This window comes from Rattus norvegicus, chromosome 3 (assembly GCF_021556685.1).
Source record: "Rattus norvegicus strain SHRSP/BbbUtx chromosome 3, alternate assembly SHRSP_T2T, whole genome shotgun sequence".
NCBI classification, from domain to species: domain Eukaryota; kingdom Metazoa; phylum Chordata; class Mammalia; order Rodentia; family Muridae; genus Rattus; species Rattus norvegicus.
Genome location: NC_141536.1, coordinates 102014999 through 102041516, shown reverse-complemented (window position 1 = coordinate 102041516; position 26518 = coordinate 102014999). Strand labels below are relative to the sequence as shown.

Here is a 26518-nt window from a genome sequence, read left to right as displayed (position 1 = left end):
AAAAAAATGAAGCAACATCATTTAAGCAGAGAAGTTTAAATTATCTGAAATGAATACATTAATCAGAGTTTGTATTTACTAGGGAAAAAAGGCTCCTAGCATTTTTACCAGCTAAACAAAATATTTTTTTTCTAATGAGACTTCAGCAGAGTATCGTTTATCTTAAGAGAAAAATAATGGGGCCTTACCTATTCCAGTAGCTCCAGAATTGGCCATGCAGGTAGGCGTGGTGGCTACATTCATCACCAAATGAGGCTTTGCTTTCAATCCAGTGAATTATGTGTCCTTCCACAGCTAAGGGACAAAGCATTACTAATACATGGTGAAGGCAAGATTGAAAATCCTCAACTATGCACTGGTCTCTCTGTGCTTCACAGAAATGAGCAGGGACTTAGCCTCTGCCACTCACAGTGGGCGTAATTTATAAAAAAACACGTCTGTGTGGGTTCATCGCCAGGCATGCTGGGGCCACAGTCTCATCTTGTTCCCCTCACCCCATTCTTCAAAACTCCCTTTCTTAGTGCTCACGATCAAAAAGTGACACATCAAGACCAAAGTGTGTCAGGCTGTCTGACAAAGCTGTGTTTTTAAAAATTCAAAATTTATAGAGAAATGAGTTGAGAATGGCATCTTAAAAAATGCCTTCAGAAGGCATACTCCTTCCTAAAGTATATGGAGAAGTTCTGAGGCACAGGCTTCTTCTAAGCCAACGGCAAGACTTTTCCAATGAGTATACCCATTTCAACACAATATTAAAAAGATCGTCTACTCTGAAAATATTTGCTAATAATAACATGCAAAGAAACCAATCCCCTTCTATACAGAGATGCATGTCCAAGCTCAAGGACTTACCAACTGGCACCTGTAAGATGAAGTCTGGTGTTTTGTCGTAGCCCTTTGCACGCAGCTGATCTTCGTCTGCAGGAAGTACAGACACTACCCGTTACCGAGGCACTCCATTAAAACCACAGCAATATAATTGCTTTTCCTTCTTAAATGTGTGTAAAAATTACTAATGCAGCCACACGTGTCTTTCTTACGCGGGCAATGCCGTGTCAGAATAAATGAATTTTCTTCCCAAACCTGAACCAGAGATACAAGAATGCTTCTTTGTCCTTTTTGCATTTTTATGTCTTTATTATAAACATCATTAATCCAAGCTGTCATGAGCTACCTTTTGGGGGGGGGGTAATTGAAAATTCTCAAAATAAATATACTTACTGATGGAAAGTAAAGGGACCCACAATAATGGAAGTCACCATTGCAAGGAGTCAATATTGACAGTTTACAGTAAGACAGGAGCATGGTAGCATTTGCAACCAGGAAATAAATGCTTCTGTTAAAGCAATCAAGAAACTCTGGTTTCAATTAATGAAGCTACTCCCATACACAAGGAAAGGAGGGAAAGTGAGATTTCCACAGCTGGTTTCTTGTTTAATCTCTTAGGTCTACAACTGTTTCTCCAACTGGGGGTTTGATGGCCTGAAGTCTGTACATCCGAAAAGCAAACAGGCTTGAAGATATTTTCCTTGTCTTTTCAATTTCTTCTGTAAATACCAATGATCCTAGCAAGGTGCTTGGGGAAAAAAAACAAAAACAAAATCACCACCCTCCTAGTATTTTCTAAATGATGTCCTTGACTTCTAATGGCATTACGACATTATTTCTGAAACAGAGAATTCTCCATTAGATTTTGGAGTGACCTGGTCATTCAATTCCAGGCATGGCTTTCTATCTTCACCCAACCTCAACTAATGGCCCAACCAAGTAACAAGGAAGGCCGAGTGGTCTCTTAACACCTACTGGGCTGTTGACATTGTCATGCATCCCATTGGCCTTCCTGCATCAACTTTGATTAAAATTAATGGCCCATTCCCAGTGTTGGGTGGCTTATTTCCAATCCATTTGTCAGCCCAAGACAGTGGTTTCATGGCCAGCTTTGAGAAGCTCTGTTTTAGAGCATTCTTGTGCACATCCTGAAAGGTCAGCATTTTAAACATAAATAAGCTTTTAATGAGAAGACACACATTAAAGTAGATATCTAACTGGAATGCTGTTAGAAGTAGGTACTTTTACTCAGATTTAGAAGGCTTGATGTGAGCAGTCAGAACCATTCTCCCTCTTTGAAATAAAAAAAAAAATCAAGCTGTTGAAATAATGAAATATAAATCAAACTAAGGTTAATTTTAAAACAAAAGAATTTTGAAATTGGGCTACAAAAATAGAACAGAATATTTCTACCCTTTAACTGTACTCTGACCAGAAAAACTAATGGAAGAGGTATTTATTCAGATCAACTCTAGTGTTTTGAGTGATGGTTTAGACACATGATGGATAGTTTTAAAAGCTGGTTGACATTTAAAAAAAGATAGATAATATTTCATTAAAACTATCTTAGCTTCATCAGCCTATGTAGATGTTAAAACAATGATATGCGTCTGACAACAGCTCAAAACAAAACTTCAAAGGTCACCAAGCAATCTGCAAGCATAGTCAGAATTCTTTAAAAACTAAAGCACACTACACACTGCATGCTGCAAAATCATGTATGCGACTGCAACACCATTGTTTCTCTAATGTAATGTAAATCCCAAACCCCAAGTCTAGCCACTAGATGAAGCGAGGGAATGTTCCATCTTTTGTAGAGAATTCCAAAGTAGCAGGGGACAAAGTCTCAGTCAGCAAGTCTGTCTGCTTTCTCTCCCCTCTCTTTTCTTCACGTCCTACCATGTTCTCAGTATCTATGAAGTTGATCCTATAGTAACCGTGCCAGCATAGATAGCATCTTGATATTGGAGTCCTTGCCAGTGTTTCTTATAAGAGGTTATTCAAAACATCTGAAATGCCCTTGCTTTTACTTACAAAGCAGTCAGTGCCTTAACACCTCCATTTCATGCCCCCATGCAGGGGTCCGCCAACCTGCTTATCTTTTCTTAGGAAGGGAGGGAATAACTTGATGATGTTCAGAGAGTAGTGCAAGTGTAGGCAGAAGCACTTAGAGCAGGCAGTTCATTGTGCTGGGCACCATGGGCCAGCCTGTCTATCTGACCCAGATTCCTGCCTTTTCCATTATGCTTCTTTCTTGGCCCTTGGATTTCAAATGGGTTCCTGACAATAGAACACTTTCTAAACCCTCGGGTATGCTCCATTCGAAATGCCAGAGTCTGAAGCTGTGCGCTTTGTTCTGCCCTTAGTTCTTTCTACCCTCTCCGTGTTGGCTCCTGGCTCCTTTGCAGAGATAGCTACAGGCTTGGACACATGGATGCTGTTGCTCTGAGAACCTGACTCTTTGGTGTCTCCCTCACCACCCGAATACTCTCCACATGTATTTGATGCACAGAAAAAAACAAATAAATTAATTAAACATGCATTTTAAACACTATGTTTTCTGTAAATTCTACCTAAATGATTTTTTTAAATTTATTTAACTCCATAAGCATAGACAAAGCAGTGAAGTTGGCCCAAAGTTTAAGATTTCTTTGAAATTCCTGTGGTTATTCCAAATGTCTGAACCTCAACTCACTGCAGAAGGGACCCTTTCTTTAACAATTTTTCTTCCATCAGTACTGGTTTATGTAACGCCTCCCTTATCTGGTCTTTAGATTTGGGCAAAATCCTCCAGAAACCCATTCTGTACAGAGGACTGTGCTATTATTGGGTAGCCATGATCACACTCCTACTCTTATCTGACTATTGATCTGTGCAGAGTTTCTGCTATAGACAGATGCACAATCTACATTTTCTCCAAGAACCATGGATTTCATACAGATTCTTATACTTTACACATACTCTAGTTAACTAGTTACTTGGGATTCTTGACTCTCCCTAGCTGAAACTAGATGTTCTAAATATATACTATCTCTTCAGAGAGAGAGAGAGAGAGAGAGAGAGAGAGAGAGAGAGAGAGAGAGAGGAGAAATAATATTAGTTAAGAGAAGAGAAAATCATGAGGGCAACAATCTGAAATGGTGCTTTTAGTATACTCGCCCCATCATTTCTCCTGACCTTAGTCTGTGAACACAGCAGACAAGACAGGAAGAAAGACTCTTCTGCATCAAGGTGCATATATAAATTTATACACTAATCTCATGGTCTAAGGTTTCGTCATCAAAACAAATACAAGAATATTATCACTTAAAAGCACACGTGTTAGCCTTCACATCCACCAAATGAAGAATTATAGGCAACAGGTACCTCACAAAACAGTATGTGTTTGCTAGTAAACTGTCAGAGACGACTCCACTCACACTCTAACGTACTCATCCTAACAGAAGCTCAGAGACGACTCCACTCACACTCTAACGTTCTCATCCTAACAGAAGCTCAGAGACGACTCCACTCACACTTTAACGTTCTCATCCTAACAGAAGCTCAGAGACGACTCCACTCACACTCTAACGTACTCATCCTAACAGAAGCTCAGAGAGGTTAAGTTGTCCACCAAGACTGGGGCTTCTGAAATAGAAACGACAGTAGATGAAAGTCCATGTCAACGCAGTCCCATTTTGTCGTCACAGACCCTACATTACTCTATAATTCTTAATTGTGTCAATCACTAAGCTGGAAGATGTGTGATACTTAGGAAGAGCCAGGGATTCTCCTTTCCCTTCTGATCGGTAGGTGGCCACATGCCAGATACCATTCAGAAGAGTCGAGCTTCAGCGGTTCTCCTGCCCTTACAACTCAAAACTTAGCAAAACTGTGTCCACAGAAGAGATTTGAAAAACTATCTTTAAATACTATTATTTCAACTATACAAAAACAACACAGGTCTCTGTTTATTTTTACATTGTCAGGCCTGTCCTTAGGTGATATTTTAAAGGGGGATTACACATGCAGAAAGAACATTGTGAGCATTTAATTTCGATGGCCTTTGAATTATCTCCTTGAAATACCCAAAATATCCAAAGCAATTAGCTACTAATTACACAATTCCTTTGTTTAAAATAAAGGGCTGAGTTTTAGTCAGAGGATAAGACACATCTAAAACTACTTAAGATACACTTAGGAATCATATTTAAGACTATTGAGAAAATGTTTTCCTTAATCTGTACTGTTTTATTACAATCTTTACATTTAAGATATACATCATTTCCAAAGAAATTGTACAAGATTCCAGTTTGCAACACCTGAAAATGAGAAGTGACACTCTGAAGTGACCCATGAATTTCTCAACGGATAGAAGCTACTAAATAAAATAAACAAATGATTAAAAGATACTCACTTAAAACATTGCACATCATTTCTCAATGCAGACAGGGCCCAAAGCAAATGCATCGAAGCAATTTAAAACTGTAGTTTATCTCTTCTATGCTAGCATGTCATGTGCATACATCATATTTTCTAAAACATTCTTAATTCAATACTTAGATCTGTGACCTTTCTTCTCTGCATGTTCCCTGAGAACAATTCTAACAGTCTTTTCTGCTGAAGGCACCAGTAGGGCTTCAGTAACAGCTGCCATTATGATATGCAAATGGGGTAAGGTGCACAGACCACAAATACTGAATGGCAAGACTACAGACACAGAAACGATGCCCAAATTTCATTAGAACTATTTATTTCAACCTCTTCCCGAAAGTCTCTAATCAAAGTCGCTAATAAAGGACTGCAAATGACTGCTCTGACCTTATCCTCTACTTATGTCTTGAGGGGACAATACTTGGGGAAACTGAAGATAGGAAACAAATAGGAGGTCAAGAAGCGGGGGTGGCGTGAAGAGCAGCTAGGTAGGCCGTCCTGGCTGTGCTGTGGAGACGGAGGACACAAACGTCAACAACAAAGCAAATAACCGAACACTATCTTGGCTTTGTGCTTCAAAGGAAAAGACAAATTAGCATGGTAAATGTCTTAACCTTAACCATAGTAAGTTTTATAAAGAAAAACATTTAACAGGGGCTGGCTTACAGTTCAGAGGTTCAGTCCATTATCATCAGGGTGGGAAGCATGGCACCATGCAAGCAGACATGGTGTGGGAGGAGCTGAGAGATCTACATCTAGATCAGCAACATGAGAAGATTGAGACGTACTGGGCCTGGCTTACCCACCTGAGACTTCAATGCCCCAACCACAGTGACATACTCCTTCCAGCAAGGCTACACCTCCTAAAGTACCTCTCATTATGGGCCAAGCTTTCAAACACACAAGGCAATGGGGCCATTGCTACTCAAACCTCCAGAGCAGACAAACGAGACGAGCTCTCACAGGCTACTGGGAGGGTACTAGGTTGTAATACATAGACTCAGACGGTTTCTCCTGCAAAAACATAGAACCTATGCCAACCTCAAAATTCTGATGAGTGGTTAAATGTTAGCCTACCTCTCCCTGTTCTTTCTCCCTGAATTGGTATCCATAGAAGAGGCATATTCACAGTTATAAGACATAATAAAGAGCCCACACTGAAACCCATATATCCCTACATGTACAAATCTGGGAATACAGATGGACCACAGAGCCAACGCAGTAGTAGTAGTACCAATGGAAACTGCAGTTAACTCACTGCAGAGAGAGAGGGGGGTGGGAGGGAGAATGTTTTGTTCGGATTCCCTGCAGCTCTCCTGCCTGGCATTGCTACCCCACACTATGACTTTGCTAGATAGTCAGTGACTTGTCCCCCAAGCAATCAGCTCTGAGGACACTGGACCAGAGCAGCTGACATCAGAGCCCTTTCTGTGATTTTTTTTTTTTTTTGAAGGTGACAGGACAACTTTTTTTCTGGGATTACAATGCTAAGAAATAAACGAATTCGCACCTGTCAGTGGCCACCTTTGCTTCTTGAGAATGAGCACAGCACTGGAAAGTACAGATGCCAAGGACACAGGAAGTATGGGTGACACAGACTTGTCTTCTGAACTCTAGGCAGACCTGAAGCAAAGTGCTCTCCTTGGCAGTCACCAGGTCTGTATTAAATCCAATTAGTTCTTTGTGTGTGTAAGTGCAACAGTTCCTTTGGATTTCTGACACTAACAACCGAACTAGTTTCCAGAAATTGTTAGTGGTCAGGAATGCAGAAGACCACAGGCATGCTATCTAACCATGGTATCTATCGGCGAGGGAAGGCTGTGGGCTTGGACCAAGTGGTAACAGCATTACCATTCTTTGGTGTTTCAGACAGTGTGTGTGTGTGTGTGTGTGTGTGTGTGTGTGTGTGTGTGTGTGTGTTCAAACAGCAGGGACTTGTCTATGGTTCCCCTCTCTTGGTTCTGGAGGGAAGTATACACAAGCATATTTGAGAACACTCTCTTTCATTTCAGTGTCTCCAGGAGGGGTTGGAACCCCAATTACCTATGCCCCTAAAAGAACATCACTGCCACTTCAAAAACCTATCTTTTTTTTTTTTTAATTTTTCTGATAGATAGGCATTTAAGTGGGTGATTCCTTATGAAAAAGTATCTAAGCCCCTCTGTTCCCTATAGCCTACGTAATCACATTTTCTTTCTAGTCTCTTATCCCTGCTAACGTCTGCGTGTAAACCACCTAAGCACCCTGCCTCACCTGCTGCTGCTTGCTACTCTCCTGAAGTCATAATCCCAATTGTTTGTCACCCTTAGATCACTGCCCTGGTGCAGCGCGCGCGTGTTTCAAGGTAGTGAAGGAAACAGAAACAGATGAACTTCTAGAAACAAAGACCCTAATTTCTTTGGGCAAGGGACATCCTTCACTAAGCCTTTTTGGATTTATACATCAGACCCTCTTGGAGTCCTGGAGAGCAATGTACAGATGCTCGAGATGCACCCGTGTAAAACGTGCTGGTTTGTGTAAACGTGGGGGGAAGGAGTGCGGCAGGGCTGAAGTAAGTGCCTCTCAGGTGTCACTCAGAAATTGTTAGTGTCTACTAACAGGGTAACATTTGCTGGGAAGACGAAATATCTCCAGAGCCATCCTTATTAAGGCAAACATAACAAGAGTTTGTACCCAACAGTGGCTGCTCCAGGCACTAATGAAAGTTCCCTTGACCTGGAGACGTGCCAGCCCGCACTGACGAAGGGCTTCTCCTCTGTCTCCGGGATGAGTTCTTTTGTATTTTTGCTAGATGTGCACACGGTCTTACTCTCTCATAGCTGTCACCATTTCTTCACTATACTCCGCTGCTCTCTGCCCAAAGGTCTCCTAAAAGCTAACCAACAGCTCCTCTCAAAATAAAAAAAAAGATGGAGAGATGATACACTATTGCAAAGCCTGGCCTCACGAATCACTTGGAGGCTTTGCGAGGAGCACAAAGCTTCCTGGTCAATTTTAAGTAGAGTCTTCTCTGTGTGCTTGAACTTAGATACGGGTGACAGACAGTTCCCGATACTTTCGAGATCTTGAATGCCAACTGCTCAGAGGTGACTAACTGAGCGGCCTGTGAAAAGAACTGCTGATAGGCACTGAAATCTGTAATAGAAGTTCCTGTAAGCTTTCACACTTAAGTCAACTTTTAAAAGGCATTTTTAAAAAATCCTTCACAGTGTTTTACACAATAATCACTTAAGAGTCTGGTGATCTCAATGGCAAGAGAATCCACATGGGAAGTCAAAGCAGCCATTCTGGAAATCCGAGAGGAAATCTGGGGAAAGTGAGCTGAGGAATATACAGAATTCTGTCTGACACCTCTTCATTAAGAAAAACAATTTAGGAGGCAGCAGAGTTGTATTTTTAGCCTCTAAAATTTAGTTAGCAGTTTTTAGTATAAAAATAGTATATGAATGCCCCTGTTGGCTTTTAGTACAAAAAAGAATAGGAGAGAGCACGTGCTCAATAGTAAAGAACATATACTATTCTTGCAAAGAACCCAAGTTTGATCTCTAGCACCCACACAGAGCAGCACATAACCACCTGTAATCCCAACTCCAGGTGATCTGAAGCCTTTGTCCTCTGTGGGTGGCGCACTCATGTGTACACACCTATACACATACTCATATAGAAAGTAATTAAAACACAAATAAGCTTTTTAAAAACTCATTATACTTTAAAAAGACACCCCAAGCACATTTACTTCCACTGGGAAGATACTAAGTGTATGCCTGTTAAGTTGGGTACACTAGACACACCCACGCTCCCCCTAGAATGGGGACCAGGGCTCTAGAAAAGCTGGACCTCAACTGGTGTGTCCTTACAATAACACTCAGCTCACTAGCTAACTTGTGGAATAACTATCACTTCTTAATGAAATTAAAATTATTTATTCATCTTTGAAGTACCTTATTTCAAATACTTATTTGGATAATATGAAACAGGTAAGTTTTCAAGGCAGGATAAATCTGTAGGAGTAAATGTATATTTCCAATCATCAAGACCACCCTTCCATCACACTCCCAGTACTAGGGGCCTTGCTAAGTCCTATGTCACTGAAACTGCTCAGCCACATAGCTAATAGCTACAAGAAAAGGAAACTCAAGACAGAATTAAGGCTAGAAAAAAAAACTGTACTTAGTTTTCTTTTCTATTCGTGAGGTAGAGTTCAGAGAAAATATAATGTATGGAAATAGTGCAACAGAAGAAAATGTTTAAAGGGAAGTCATGAGCTCTAAAGTATAAATAATAGTTAAATAATAAACAATAAGAAGGGCTGTTTTGTAAAACCAGTCTAGATTAGAAGTAGAGAGGGGGAGGAGACAGACAGACAGACAGGTAGATAGATATAGACAGACAGATAGGGAGAAAGAGAAATTATTTCTGCCTATTCAAGAATGAGGCAAACATTTACAATTTCTACAACAGCATTCAAGGAACAGACACATAAGCAAGAAAAAATATGGTTGGATTAGCAATCTGTTTATATGCTGGTATTTTCCCATACTGCTTGTAAAATGATCATCTATCTGAATTCGCCCAGCACAAAACTTTGCAACTAATTAAATCCCAGAGGAAGTATTTATAAAGTAAAAGAATAATAATTCCACACAATATTTCATACATGATCTAGATTGTTCATGTTTCAACAACAAATAAACATGTGTTAGGTTGTTGCTACATTAGAACATTTAGAATGTATAAACTAAACTAACAAGTTTTTGTCTTTGATGAGGAAATACTCCAAACAGAACTGAAATTATTGTAAGGATTTGTCTAAGCTTACTTATCTTCTCAGGGTACTGTCGGGTACCTACTTCCTCTGAATTGACGCACTCCATCTTCTAAGAAGAAGATAGTCTCCTAAGACTCACAAAGCTAACAAAACTTAGAAGGTTCACCAAGGTACAAGATCCACAAAACCACTCCCACAGCTTATAAAGACAGTGGAAACTTCCTGGGGGAGGAGCCTTCCTTCAGGGGAACTAACTGTATGTTTCATAGTGAGCTCCGACACAGAACTTCTTGATTATAGTGGGGGGTACTTTTCTGTGATACAGCTGCCTCTGAGTCACACGTGCCTATAAATAACTCCAATAAACTTACTGGCTCACTGGTTCAAGCATGAGAGTGGGGTAGAACCCTTTCTTTGGTGTTTCATTGATGACCTATCTTGTGTGATCAATGGTTAAGTCTCACCAAGCAATGTCACACTACAGAACTGGCGCTCAAATGGGGACTACCAGAATCTACGGTGAGTTGTGACATACTTCTTTGATGAAGAGGGACTATGAGGATGCTCCCCAAATGGCCAGTGAACTTAAAAATACATTGCAATTTCTGAAAGTAGCATGGATGAATCCGGATTGCAAGCAGACAAGCTGTTGTCTGTTCCTTGCTTTGGGCTATAAAACATGCAACTGAGTCTGAGCTGTTTACCTAGAAAGAACCTGCTCACAGCAGAGAGGCATTGCAATGAGAAAAGACAAAGTAGAAAAATGGAAGATGGGATTGATGTATTGTACCTGGCAGGATGTGAGGGAAAAAGTAAAGGAGCATCTAATTGTTTTGACCAACACAAATTCCAACAGGTAATTTGTTCACACTCCTTCAAGAAAACTCACACAACCAATACATTTCCATCAAATCACTGAATATCCAGGAGCAGAATGGAGTAGGTGGGACCCCTCAAGTTCAATATTTAGGTATTTCTGTACATCCATGCAATTGGAAACAGTTATCTGCCATATTCAGCATTGGTATTTGTGACTGGAAGTGAGTCTAGTAAAATACACTCAGTTCCAGTTATCTGAGGTTCTAGACTTACTTTTAAGTCATCTAAACTCTCTGTGATTTCCCTTCCTGCTGGAGTCTGCTAGACGTCAGGGAGGAAGCTTACAGATGTTAAGCTAGACATAGTGGGCCTGAGTGGGTGTGGCCCATAGGTAGATGGTGCCAAAGAATGACATCAGTGAGCTCAGGGAAGACAACTACAATGACCTGCATCTGGATAACAGATGGATCATAATCGTTAAAATATCAGAACACTACAGTTCTAAAACACCACAGTGCCTCACGGGCACCCATTATAACCAGCTCTGAGATGATAGCCATTTTATTTAGCATTACATGTTTTTAAAAGGAAATTTGTTTACATACTATATTATTTCCAAAGACCCTACAATTTACTTGCCCTTTTTGCATGAAAACACTTGGCTGGTTCTACTCTCCAAACTTAGTAACTGGAGACCACATTCCTAATTTATCAACTTTCTTTAACTTTAATTGGTGATCATTCTCGGCTTGCAGCTCACCCTACTCCACTCTCCTCCAGTTTTAATGACTGAGAAGTATGAAAAGCTTTAGCCTAGGTTTTCTGGATTTAACTTTTCTTGGCCAGTGTCTTGTCCACTTTACAATAAAATTAAGTAGTGGAATATGTTTTTCCTTTTAATTCCAAAAATGATGTAAAGTGTCTCCATGTGTGCACGGACCTGCTCACTAGCACGACTGCTGTTGGTCCTTTGTGACTTGTCACAGACACAACAGAGGAGAAAAATGAATGCTTCGTTGGGTGCTTTATGGTTGCCATGCCCCATTATTGTGTGAATGTTGTTTCAGGCTTTATTTCTGATCATGAAGAGATGAAAGAAATAACATTGAACAGTAAAATTCTCTACTGGGTCACATATGAATGCAGACATAGGGGGATTTTGAAAAATCATTCTAAATCTATGATGCAATTAATACCTGGCATGAAAGCAATAAAAGCTTAATATTTTGCTTTTCAATAACAGGACATTCCTGTATGAGGAGATGAACATACCTAACATGAATTTTTCTAAGTATTCTCTTTAATATATAAAGCATTTTATAGACAATATTTCTTTGTTTCTTTCTCTCATAAGGCTTAGATTATGGTTAATATCTCATGACACCAAAAGTAATACTGCAACAGATATTAAAGCATTTTTTCAGCCACTTATTCTATAAAATATTAATTGCAAGCCTGTGCATGTGCTGTCTATATAGGGGAGTGGGTCTAAATCAATAAAAGGTAGCATGCAGAACATCAGTCATTAGCCTCTCGCTCCCTGTAATACACAGTACCTGCAGGAGGAAGACTGAAAACACTTGTCTTTAAGTACTCATGATGACACTGTCAGTCAGAGAGCTGAGCAACACTTACCTAGGAAGGAGAGGTTCTTCTTGAGAAGCAAGTCTCTCAGCAGGACTTCATGCTCGTAGCCAATAGCACTGAACAATTCAGTTAAGGAGGCAACACTCACAGAAGGGCTTAACAGAAAAAGTCTAATGCCAATTATGTATTAATACTATATTCTACCAACAATATTATATGCTCAGATGAAAGCGAGAATTATGGTAATTATACATAAGAATTCCTACCCAGATTACACCTTTGAGGAAGGAAATTTCTACATGCATTCTTCCCTCATTTAAGTAAGTCAGAAGAATTTTTTTATAACACTCACATACCTTCCTAAGCAATGATTTTTAAATCACTGTGACTTTAATTTCTTTTAAAATGAGGGGAGTCACTTAAAAATATATATTAATTTGTGTTACAAACTCAACTTAGTACATGTTAACTAAACTCTCGCTAAGAGTAAGAACAATAATTAACCCAATCTTTGCCCTAACACGTTCTAATCTTACAGTCTAGAAAAGTGTGAGGTTCATTTACCAGATCTGGCTTCACTTCTCTCTCTCTCTCTCTCCTCTCCTTCTCTCTCTGCATTTTTAAGCACACAAATGCAAATGAACAGATGCTCACAGAAACATATAAACTGTTCTAGTGCTTTCTTGATGGAAGATTCATATCAAGTGATGTAAGTATGTTATCTGGTCCTCACAAGTATAAAAAGCCTGTTTTAGAGATGAGGCAGTTAATGTGTAGGAAAGTCAAGGATGAGGGGTTAGGAGCTCAGCACAGTGGTACACTGCCTACCTAGCTGGGTTCCATCTTCGGCAATAAAGGAGAACAAACAAGCAACCGAGGCAGGAGTGAGCTCCCTCTGTGGCCTGTGTCCAATTACAACTTTCCTCAAAGCACCAGAATTATATAATACTTGCTAATACTTAGATTCCTAAGGACCATGTAAGAAGCCTTTATGCTAAACACTGACAGCTTTGAATCTACACAGCAATGTCAAGAGTAGATATTCTCAGTACTGTTTTCTCAGTTACGTAACGTACAGTTCAGAAGTGCCAAGGACTGTGTTCAAGATCCCATGACTGAAGCCAGTGGCAATACTTTGATGTTTCTGAAGGAAAAGAGATGATACCAAGTCTCAAAAAGTGTTATACTCTTCTGGTCCATCAGTCCTTCTTAAAGCAGTTAGTAGAAACAGTCAGGGTCACCTCTTTCTTTGTCCATCCCACCCAACCCCATTAACAGCAACATGGGTACAGCACCCATTGACTTACCACAGAGGGTTCTTCTGATCATGGATTGCAAGCACTCAACTTAAATCAAAAGCAACTTATATGTCACTAGTTTAAAAAAGCAAAATTATCCTGCTCTTTATCAATGAGTGACAGGTTACTTACTATCACTGAAATTCAAGAAATAAAGTCATATTTGTCCATGATCAGAACAAGGCCAAGCCATCATTACTGCCCCTGCCCTGTTTTTCTTCCTTCTTCCAATGCGCATGACTGCACTTATTTATTAACTGGAAACCAAATGAAGAAAACAACAAAAAAAATGCTAAATCACAGAATTTCTCAGTTCTGAGTCCATCGAAGCCACTAGATGGGTAAGTCTCAATGGTATCTCATTACCAGGGTATCCCACATTTTCTAACTAAATTATTTACTTCTTTCCACATAAGTGTTCTCTCACTTTTATTGTTGTGAATTATTTACATCTAAACTGTTGAATCATGATTGAGGTTACTGATGGTAGAGGACTGAAACCCACAGCCCCGATGCTTCCTGCGTCATCATCTCTCTTGCCTCTCTCCAGACCTTTGTCTAATAGCTCTGGCCTTGAGTCCCACATTGGAAAGAGGAAGTGACTGCTTTTCCATTGAGTTTGTTTGGTGGATATGAGATACAGAGGCAAAGTGGGAAGACACTTTAAACACATAATTAATTAAACAAACAAACGAATGCGCACACACACACACACACACACACACACACACACACACACACACACACGTCATCAAGAGAAAAGAAAGGCCCCCAACCATCCGTCCCCTTTAGCACTGTGACTGGTGCTGTGACGTTTTAGTAAACGGCGGATTTACTTTATTCACTGTACACAGATATCCATGTAACATTGTCCTAATGGAGTAAGGAGGTTCTGTGTCTATCTCATTGCCTCCTTTGTATGAAACTGCTGACGACTTCAGTGAGAGTAGGTGGGGCAAACAAACATTACCAATTATCAGGATCACACAGAAAAGCATTGCCCACTTACAAAGAAAACCAACAATTTCATCCCGTGTGAAATCACATAACTCTTGTTGGTCAGTCTAGGGACCGTCTTCCGAGCTTATTTACAGTGTATGACACTAACTGCTCAGCAGTGCAGACTCAGGCGGGATCTCCACAAGCTCCCCAGGATCTGTGATTATGCGGTTACTGCTATCACCAATTTTAAATTCTGGAAAGATACACTTCCTGATACAGAAGTATATGCTTTGTTTGATACAGAAAAAAACTGTAAGGTCTAGAAAATAAAGCTTATAAAAGCAGTAATTTTACTGGTCATAAGCATAATGGAACTGCAAAAATCAGAATCTAGTCAGTGAATATAATTTATGTACATACGTCATTATATTTATCAATTGAAATTATATAGTACATTAAATCCTACTGACAACACACGGCCAACAGAGAATGTGAATGATGGCAAAAACTATATATGTATACAGGGAAAATATTCCAGACAGAATTTATAATGCACCATAAGCAGAAACACTTAGACATTGTCTATAAGGATACCTATTATTGATGTATGGTAGTGACCATGGGGCAAAACTTGTAAATAACCTCACAAGCCATTTTCTTCGCCAGCGATACAGCAATCTAGTTTCCCGTAAAGCATCTCAACTATTACTGAAAAATAGCCTCCTGGCATTTACAAAGCAGTTGACTTCATACTTTAGTCCATGCATATATAATTAGAGAGTTATATTTAAAATCAATATGCAATCCTTCAAAAGACATTATGCTTTTAAAACCTTAACTTTAAATTGATTTTTAACTATTTTATGTGCTTTGAAATTAGCATGTAATTCAGCCCAAGACACTCTGAGATGGTGTCAGTTGTTATATAAATGTGCTTAAGTTTATCACTGCGGCAATGTGAGGCTGGCGCTCCGACAACTTTTAACGTTACCATTAATTTCACACTGAAAAGAGAAGCATACCTTCACTTCAGTCTAATAAAAACAAAAAAAGTCAGATTTTGACCATTCCATGGTTTGGTTCATTTCAGCTTGGAGACCAGAACAGAGAATGCATATGTAAAAAGCTACATGCTAGTTACTCGATATTTTTGTGAGAGAGCTCAGTTCAAAGATTACGCTAATTTGTAACTATGTTTTTAGGAAAGGAAGTCATTTTCTTTGCAAAACATTGGAGCTGGGTGTGGCTGTGCACACTTGCAATCCTAACACAAAGGAGAGGGAGGCAAGAGGATTGGGAGTGGGGGTGGGGCCCGCCTGGGCAACATAGCAGAACCATGTCCCAAAATATTTTTCTAAATGACCCTAAGTCTTTTTGAATGCAGAAGGATATAAATAAGTATACACATACACAAACGTATGTGCACATATGGATATGCACACTGCATGCACATATATGTACGCGTATGGATATGCACATTGTACAAACATATATGTGTGCGTATAGATATGCACATATGTCCCAGCTTGCAAAAGAATCCAACGAAAATCACAGCTGGCCCCTCTGCCACTTCTGCTAACGAAATCTAGTCCAGGAAGGCGGGGTTTTTTAATGATCTCTAGCAATAATTATGAGTATTGTGTAAGTATTCTTTTCCCTAAAATGTTGAGGAAATTCTCACTGTTGTGCCATCTTGATAAGGATCATCTTTCCTTTACTGAAATTCCTGCCACTCTCCCAGCCTCGTTTTAAGAAGTAAACATTAACTCCTTAGGAGACTCAATGGCTTTAATAAGAAATGACTGGACATCTGCTTTCACAGCCTTAAAGTCAGTTCCAAGGGAAAAATTAGCAATGGCTTCTCTAAAATGTTTATTAGGGAGCTGAGTGGCACTGCAGACTGCAATCAGTATTTAAGCAAGGAGAGTCCACTGCCCTTTAAAATGTGACAGTCTCCGGTGGCATTTTAATATCATCATCCTTTAACTCCAGGCTCGAAATTTATTCTAGGACACTCAACTGAATTTGGCCCATTTTAAATGGGACTTTGTTATATTTTAAAAAATGGCCACCGGGATGGTTAGGTACATTCCAAGACAGTGTGTTACCTGCCTAATGACTCTGCAGCTTTAAACTCACTGAGAAGCAAGCGGTTTGAAATGAGCTGCGGAACTCACGTCTGGCTGTGGCCTAGCTGATCTTCCCTAAGCGTAGGAAAGAGAGGTCTGCAAGTGACCCCCCAGCTGATAGAATGTAAAATAGGAGAGTATGAAATGTGTTTTGTGAAGCAGAACTTTATGTCAGGTTAAAGCTAGACACATCTCCTCCACCGAGCCTAAACTCGTCAATTGTGCACCTAAAATTTTATGGGGAAGGATACTGCTTGATGCAGTCCACCAGCGGTCCATAACAGCAGTCGTTCACGATGCACTGCGGGCAAATAAGAGACGGGTGTTACAGGCTGGGGTGACTACGAACCCCACCACAGTGAATATTCTAATAGCAGTCATTACTCCCCCAACCCCACCGCCGCCCAAAAGAAAGCTATCAGAAGGCTATTCAGATTCAATCACAGAAAACAAAAATTACATGCTTCTTTATCTACTATAAAAGCAAGCCATTAAAAAGTAAAATGTTCTTCTCAAAAATATTGCATTGTGTTTATGGTGCGCCCTGACCTCACTGATAGTTTATGATGACAGTAATTAAATGAGGTTTAACGTCCTCTACTCAGCTAGGCAGATAACAGCATTGCCACGGAAAGCAGCTGTGATTAATACCTGATAGACCTGGTTTGCTAGAACTCCGTCTGGAATCTGAGAAGGGTCCCGTAGCATACTGTTTATAACAGACTTGGAGGCTGTAGAAGGAAGGAGATGAACTATTAGCAGACAGCCAACACACTTTTAATATGACATGAGAAGTGACGTGTACCTTTGTGCACACAGATCCTGGAAAGAAAAACAGGACTGATAACGATCATTTTCCTGAGATTTTCATCGAAGAGAAGCTTTTAATTAGATCATTTTTGCCAAGTATTTGTAAGCTACATTGCCAGATTTGACAGTGACCTGATTTTTTCCAAGGTAAATTAACAAGTCTAGACCTAAAGCATATGTCTATTTGCAGAAATATCAGCTTTGGAAAAGCCAACTTTGGAGGAAAAAAAAAAAACAAGAAAAATAACCTTAAAAGATTTAACTGTTATAGGTAGAGATCTTATTCCTAAGCACCTGTACAACACAGCTTAGCTATGACAGGCTAGACTTACAGGTTTCAATAATGCCAATTAAAGCATCTCTTACTACCAAATCTGTCCAAAATAATTCCCTTCACCTGCCACCAGTTATGTCCAGTCCACAGGTGAGGAGTATAGGTAAGACTGTTTGATAACTATACGCACTTGTGTGTATGCATGCATGTGCATGTGCATGCACCATTGTCTTCTTGTAGCCACTATTTCCAGGACCCCTGACATAGACTATATTCTATGGATGCTCAATTTCTGTACAAGTAACACTGTAATATTTATGTGTAATGTACTCCCATGATCTAATGTACACTGTGTCTCTTGACTGGTTGTAATCTAACTCAATACAAATGGCATGTAAATAAATCATTGCTATACTGTCTTTAGTAAATCAGAAAAGTCTGTATATGTTGAAGACAGATAAAATTTTCGCCCATGCCTTTCCCATCAGTAATTGGCAGAGTCCTATGTATGGAACTTCAGAATATAGTAGATCTACCATGGGTGTTGAGAGAGCATGTTGGACAGGAAGTACCTCTATGTTATACGTAAGTAAAATTTCCACCCGAAGTATGTCTTATACACCTGCAAATTAGTCTGAAATCCCAGGGACTACCACATTAGAAGACAATAGGAGAGCATCAAGAGAAGGCATAGGTGAGGTACTAAGCATTAAAAAGCTAGGTAGGACATCCCGGTCCTGCTTTGCTTGTGGTAAAAATCAATTCTGTGAAAAATATCCATTGGAGAAAATATTTAGCAAAATGGCTTAGGGAATGACCCATACGGAAACTGCTTGAATGACTCATGTACAATTATCTAGTTAAGAAAGTTAGTAAAGGACATAGCAGGTGCCATTTTGGTCCTTGGATAATTTTAGGCTTCGTTCTTATTATCAAGATCTTTATCAGCTTCAGTCACCTTGGGATACTGAGACATGAGACATGCTTGTAAACACTGTGGAAAGAAATAAGAAGATGGCGTCTTGAGTGTAGAAATGATCCTTAGTCTTAATCATCGCCTATGAGAGTTATACAACTAAATCTCAGAACGCCGCTGATGTAACAGAAATTTGTAAACACCTGTTTTCACTACACAGGGAGAGCCCATATGGAATCTCAAAAGAGCATCACCCAGTTACCTTATCCAGGCCTCTCTTACAACTAGTTCTGAAAACTAGCAAGCAGTGTGGTCCCTTGCGTTCACTGACTTCATCTGTAGGAAGCAAGACTATTTGAGTTGACTATTCTAAACAGTTCTCAGGGGAGTCTCTTGAGAAAACAGCTGCTGCATCATTTTTTTAAAAAGTTCAAGTAGTAGTCTGAACCAAGACTTACACATTCGCTGTGTTTTATAAACTTGGGCTGTCCTCAATTATTTTTGACAGAAATTACCATGGATAAATGGTATGGATACTGAGACCATGAGGCAGTAACCCATCACCTTACTTAGGAACAGATGATGTGGGAACAGGACCAGGGAGACAGTAATGTGCTGGTACACCTGCCTACTTTCCGTAGCACAGTTCTGAAGTCTAGCCAGATGGTGAAGATCAAAGCAGTTGTTCACATGTGTGGTTGCCTTCGCTGAGACTACGTCCTTTGGTCTGCCACTCATTCACAGATGGTAATGGCACGCTCACCCTTCTATGTTACCCAGGGAAACAGCAGCCTTCTCTGTGCACACCTGGTCATGGGGTGCAAAGGTGTTGCAATGCAAACTCATGCCCATGTGAAGAAAACATTATTTATAGGCAAGTATGACCCAAAGTTCTGGCTACTGGAAAATCACTGACCTTTTAACAAATTACATGCAAATCTGTTCAAATAATTTTAAAAAGCTCTTTTTCAATAAGAGAGTCAGTGCCCCAAGATCTGAGAAAAGTAGGTCATATTTTTTGAGGGGGGAAAGGGGGAAAATGTCAAATTAGAAAGTGATGGTTTTGATTTCATCATAATATAAACATTTGAATGGTGCTTCTCAGGATTCAGTATCATTGTCATAAGCTTTTTAAAAACAACATTTGAGGGGAGGTGGCTTAGTGGTTAAATTGCCTCCCATTCAAGTCAGAGGACCAGAGTTCAAAGCCTCAGAATAAACGTAAATGCCAAGTGTGGGTATGCTGGCCTTCTTTTACAGTCAGAAGGCAGAGACATGGGACCCTCAGAGGAAATTGGCTAACAAGATTAGTCATATCGATGAGCTCTTGGTTTGATTAAGAAATCCTATGAACAAGGTGGAAAACAAGTGAGGATAATCTCCAAAAAACCAATTTCAGGCCTCCACATGTATGCATGCTTACACACACACACACACACACGCACACACACACACACACACACACACACACACACACATTTGCAAGTAGAAGAAAAAAAGCCATTTGAACATGTTGAAGAGAACATTACTTAAAACAAAGAGCGTTAGTTGTTTCCATTAAACAACCTACAAACTGAGTTGTACTAATTGGGTCTGGGCAACCCAATTAAACCCTAAACCCTTTAAGGTTCAAGAAACACTGTGGAAGAGGTGGTGGAAAGACCCTAAGAGGTAGATAAACATGCCTGCTTGGAGATTACCCATCACACCTCAGCTATGTGGCTGCCTAAGGAAGTCTACATAATAGCTACACAGATCAGCATGGATCAGGGAAACCTCACAAGGCCCCACTCCTAGATGAAGAGCTACAGGCAGTCAATGACCTCTGAGGGATAAAAGAAACATTTTCTCCAGGGATGGGCTCCCCCACCCCCCATAGGTTTTCTAATTCCAAGTGGTTGGCCCCAACTACATGTCCATAGGAGCAGCACTAACTGCACAGTGAAGGCCTCCAGCTTTCCCAACCATGGAGACAGGAGGCCCATTTTCCCCCTCTGAGACTTGTACTGCGACACATGGATTTCATCTTCTAACAGAGAAGGCACAAAATAAGCAATTCAAGTCACTTGGAGCCATTGCCACATGAAGAGCAGAAGGCAGGCACTGGATAAAGTGTCACAAGAGATGGCAGCAATGTTTGAAGTGCGGCAGAATGCGTAAGACTGCAGTGGTGCTTACTGATGTAAGGAACGCACTCACCCAAGGCGAGTAGCCATGGAGCTGCTGTGTCCTTTCATTCACATATCTGCATATCTTCTCTTCAAAAGTTGGTTTAAGGCTTTTGGGCATGAAGGCTACTGAGATCTCAAAGTACATAGGGATGGACCCGTCAGTGTCTCTCCTGGGGAACTTGCTTTGCCCATGGCCTTAGAAGAAGCCACTGTCCTCCGCAGCTGGGGCTGTCCTCCAGGCTTTAGGCCATGAGTTTCCTCACCATGTACAAGTGAAGCCGACAGCAGATGGGTATCATCTGCCAATCTGACTCCTACAGGACAAACTCAGGTCTGCCCTCTGCCTAGCAAGCAATCAAATAAGAAATGAGTAGTTGCTGAATGGGAAAGGAGTGTGGAAGGACAAGAGGAAGTCATCTCCAAAGCATGACTGCTCCTGACCGCCAGAACCTTGTCTCTGGCAGCTCGCAGCCTCAGGACCATGGTGCACCATCAGCAGGAGCACCAAGCATGCCAATGCTCATTCCCTAATCATCCACCCAAGCCATGATTTTGTGTGATTCCTCCCCGAACTTCTGCATAGACTCGAAAATTATAATTTTCCCCACATCTTCCCCTTGGCCCAAACTTTGAAATCTGGTTCGATTCTTCTCCCATTTGTTCGAGACCTTCTTTTTATAACCTGCGTGTCTTCTTTGTATCTTAGACTAGAAAGGAATCCTATCGTCTTCCAATCTTTTGGCGACTGCTTAATTGCTATTTTAACATCTGTTTAAAGGAGATTGATCAGGAAGCTACAATTTAAAATCACGCCACAGGTTAGGAAAAATTAAAAGAAAAAGGAATTTTTAGATTAATATAGTCGCTGCTGCCGCCTTTAAATATCCCGGGACACATGATGGTTAACAGTGTCAACAAGATTTCAAATCTCCTAAAAGACAAATAATTAGACACGTCTATGAGGAAATTTCTAGACAAGGTTAACTGAGGTGAGCCCTGACCTAAATATGGATGGTAGCATCCCATGGGCTGGGATCCTGGCTAAACACAAAGGAGAAAGTGAACTGAACATTCCTCTTTGTCTCGCTTCAGGACCATAGATGCAATGACCAGCTGCCTCATGGTCCTGCTGCCAATGAACAGTCAGCCTCCTTGAGCCCCAGTCAACATTTCTTATGCTCTTAAACTGCTTTCATTAGATATTTTGCCACAGCAATGAGAAAATAACGAATACAGGGTTTTTATATATAGGAAGAGTCGTCATAAATTGCCAGAAGAGTCTCTCAAGTTTATTGTTTCTCGTGAAGCTACAAGTTTTCAGATTTTTAAGCTCAGAATTATGTAGCTCTAAATTCCGAATTTGATGTCTATTTGGCTTTTAAAACTTAAAATGTTTAAAGGTTTTGGCAATTTCACACTGCACACAGTACATTCTAACCACACTTTCCGTGTACCCTCTTACATCTCGGTTCTCTCTGTCAACTGAATCCTACAGTCTCCATCCTAGATTCATGCAGTAGTTTTAGTGACCCATTTGTGTGGCCACTAAATTAGGACTATTCATTGGAGTTCCAGTGTTGTATGGACACGTAAAGAAGGAGTTCTCTTCTGGGATATTATCACCAACAAACAGTCCAGCAGTGAGGGGTATGGCCCCCAGGTTCTTCCTTCATCCATGTCTGATTGTCAATGGATTCATTCCTGTGCAGACCCAGTGCAAGCATCCAGATGCTGGGAGTCTGTGGTTGCAATGGCTGTCTTACTTAGAAGGTGTAACTTAGTAACTCTTCTCTTTATCTTCTGGCTCTACTCTTTCTGGCCCTCCTTCTCAGTGTTCCCCAAGCCTTAGCGGGTGACATTGATGCCTTATTCAGGGCTAGCCCTCATTTCTCTGCCACTTATTCTCAGTACTTTGTGAAGCCATGAGTCGCCCCATTCATCATCATCCACTGGAGAGAGGCTTCTCTGATTAAGGCTGAAGAGGGAGTCTGTCAATATGTATAAACATAAATATTTACAAGGCAACGACTTTACGTCAATTTAGCTAAATGATAGTCAGTTCCCCCCTAGGGCCTATGATCTTCCTTGTCATGTGTTCTTCAGTGTGATCGATTGATCTATCTGTCTGTCTGTCTGTCTGTCTGTCATCTATCTATCTATCTATCTATCCATCTATCTATCATGTCTGTCTATCATCTATCTATCTATCCATCCATCCGTCCTCTATCTATCTATCTATCTATCTATCTATCATCTATCTATCTATCTATCTATCTATCTATCTATCATCTGTCTGTCTGTCTATCATCTATCTATCTATCCATCTGTCCTCTATCTATCTATCTATCTATCTATCTATCTATCTATCTATCTATTTATCTATCTATCTATCAGCACGTGTACAATACTGGGCATGTATTCCCTCACAGCTGCATAAGATCACTGGTGTCTTTTCTCTCCCCTTAGCTTACATAGCACCTCTAGGATGATGAATGTAAACCTTAATTCCTGAATGTGATCTATGAACATCCCAACCCCAACCCTTTAACATTTTAAAGAAAGGGTTTCAGGTTTCAGGCTGGCCTAGAACTCACTATGTACCTTGGATTGGTCTTGAACCTGCAGTGATCCTCCTTCTGGGGGCTGAGATCACAGGTGTGAGTCACCATGCCCAGCTAAGTAAATGTTTCTTAACCTTGAAGTACATTTATATATATATATATGTATATATATATATGAATATGTATATATATAGTGGGGGTGGGGCATGAATATCACAATTTGTCTAGAGAAGTCAGAGGACAACTTCTGGGAATGAGTTCTTTCCCTCTACCGTGTGGGTCATGAAGGTCAAATCCAGGTTATTGATGGTGAGCTCATTTACACACTTAAAAAAATAGAACCATCTAAGAATAACTTAATAGTCATTTTTCTCAATTAGTCTGTTCAGCCATACCACTTATGTAATTCATTTTAATTTTTAAGATTGCACTTTAATTACGTTTCTCCCTTCCCTTTCCTTCTACCAAACCCTTCTATATCTATCCCTTCCTGACTCTCTCTCTAAATCCACGGCCTCTTTCTTTCCTATCAATTATTATTGCATAGATATATTGTATTTGTATATATAGATAGATTCTTAAATATAACCTGTTGAGTCCACATTACTTACATGTATGTTTTCAGGGCTGACCATATACAATTATAATGCCACAGATATGTGCGTATGCTTATGCAATACCACTATGGAGAAGGCGTGACTCACTTGATTGACAAAGGAATTGCTTGTATAAGAGCACTTCACATGTTGTTCAAAACCAGAGGCATTTCTCTCAGGTGCTCTGTACAAGATAAGGATTCACTACTTGGCTGAATAAGTGAATAAGCACTCTACCAAATAAACAGAAGGCTGCTAAAAAAAAAAAAAACAAAAAACAAAAAACAAAATCCAGTCCCGTTTGTATTTGCCATTATTGGGGTTTTCTTGTTCTTTTTTTTTAATAGCCAGGCACATCTGACTTCACTTGTGGTTTTTCTTATTAAGAATGAATGGGCTTAAGAATTTATTTCAGAGACAAAGAATAAGAAGCAATATAATACAATATATCTTAGAGAAGTGTTGAAACCATCTAAGCCTGTGTACTAGCAAAAGGGTAGTGTTTATCTCTGACAGAAGATTGTGACTGGCCTTACTAGCATGTAATGTAACTTTTGTAACAATTGCCTATCACTTTATAAGTATTTTATATTTAGGTTAAAATAGTCTATCTCTTAAAATTTATAATCTTAGAATTGTAAATTTCCATTTCGAAAAGTAAACGGAGCTGGTGAGTTACCTCAGGAGGTAAAGGCATTTCCCATCAAGCCATACTGTCGAGATTGAAACCTGGGGCTCACATGATGAAAGGACAGAACCAGCTCCTGAAAGCTGTCCTCTTACATACATATATGCACATGCGTACACACATGTATGTGCACAGATACATAGTGAATGTAATAAAAAATTTTAATGTAAATGACAAAACTATCAACCCAGTGATGCTGCGACTTGCCTTTAATCCCAGCACCGGGAGGCAAAGAAAGGTGGAGTTCCAGGCCAGCCTGGTCTACAGAGGGAGTTCCAGGATGGCCAAGGCTACACAGAGAAACCCTGTCTCCAAACACACACACACACACACACACACACACACACACACACACAGAGCAAGGCAAATGACAAAACCGTCAAGAAGTATTGTGTGGTATCATGCACCTATGACAAAAGCCATGTAGTATATTTCAGTTTTTAAAATTTCAGAAATGCTGGTTTCATATTTGTGCCATGTCAACAAGGAATGTTCCCTCAGGGAAATGAGGCTCCTCAAGTTTCTATTTCCCTGTGTGTGCCCAAATGTGTGTGGGCACCTGTACATGTTTATACTTGTATATGTGGAGGCCTGCAGACAACCTTGGGCCTTGCTTCTTGGGAGCCAGTTACTTGGTTTTGTTTTTTTGAGACAAGGTCTCTCACTGGAGCTCATTAATTACGCTAGTGTGGGTGGCCAGCAAACCCCAGGGATCTGCCTTGCTCTGCTTCCACAGGGCTGGGATTATAAGTGCACGGCTACCATGCTGGCCTTTTTACATTGGTTCTGGGGAATGAAACTCAAGTCCCAGGTTTGCATGTCAAGCAGTTTACTATGTCTCACAAATTTCCATTTCTAAAGAAAAAAAAAGAAAGAATAGCAAGCAGTTCCTCACACAGCACACCTGGCGCTTCTCTAACTACGTCACCTAGTGCTAGGGAACAGCTCAGTACCTGTACAGCAGGGACAGTGGCCTGGGTTTGACCATCAGCACCACAGGAAGCAAACGTCACTTGTGTTAACCGACTAAAATTTTTATGGTGCTCTTATTTTCCCAACAAAGAAACTCAGGACTTTGCATGATTTACCAGTGCCTCACTCCTACTTTGTGAAGGAGGTACGGCTTGGTCAGTTCAGTCTCTCAGTTCCTTCATAATGTTTCTCCAGCTCTCATGCCGTATTCAAAGCCATCTGGAGTTTTCTGGATCAATGTATCCTTTCTCTTAGAGCACCACCTACTCTGGGCCGAGGTGACACAGATCTCTTCTTCTGGGATCAGTTTGTGAATGGAAAGAGAAGTAAAGAAAAGACCGAGTCTAAAGTCCGAAAACGAAAGGGACAGAAAACCTAGATGTGGAGGTTCACACCTATAATCCCAGCACTTGTAAGGCAAGGACTCTGGGAGTGGGGGACTAGCTTCAGCTTCACACTGAAAGCCTGGCCCATGGTGTGAGATCCTCTCTGTAAGAATAAAACATAAGCAAACAACGGAAAACCTGACAAGATCTTGAGGATCTTATGGTCTACAGAGGAAAGGAAATTGGATTCTCCTAAGTGTGAGCCCACAGTGTGGCCAAGCTCACGTTGTATGTTCAAGCTTACACTATTTGGTGAGAGAGGGAAGGTCTCTGCCTTGAGAAACGACTTTCAGACAGCCCCCCTCCTGCCCCCAGCCCACTTATTTATATCTCCGAGGTTTCTATTTGCTGGCAAAGCCC

At 40.4% G+C, this 26518-nt stretch overlaps 1 protein-coding gene across 5 annotated transcripts in view; it reads right to left on the bottom strand.

Moving 5' to 3' along the window:
- Cdin1 (CDAN1 interacting nuclease 1) overlaps nt 1-26518 on the bottom strand; it is a 205067-nt gene that overhangs the window by 101533 nt on the left and 77016 nt on the right. For 2 of the 5 annotated variants that reach the window (NM_001399492.1, XM_087653842.1), the window contains 5 exon segments: nt 189-294; nt 853-918; nt 12464-12531; nt 17036-17085; nt 17436-17515. In NM_001399492.1, the coding sequence (NP_001386421.1) occupies nt 189-294; nt 853-918; nt 12464-12531; nt 17036-17085; nt 17436-17515 (370 nt within the window). 5 annotated transcript variants of the gene reach the window in all.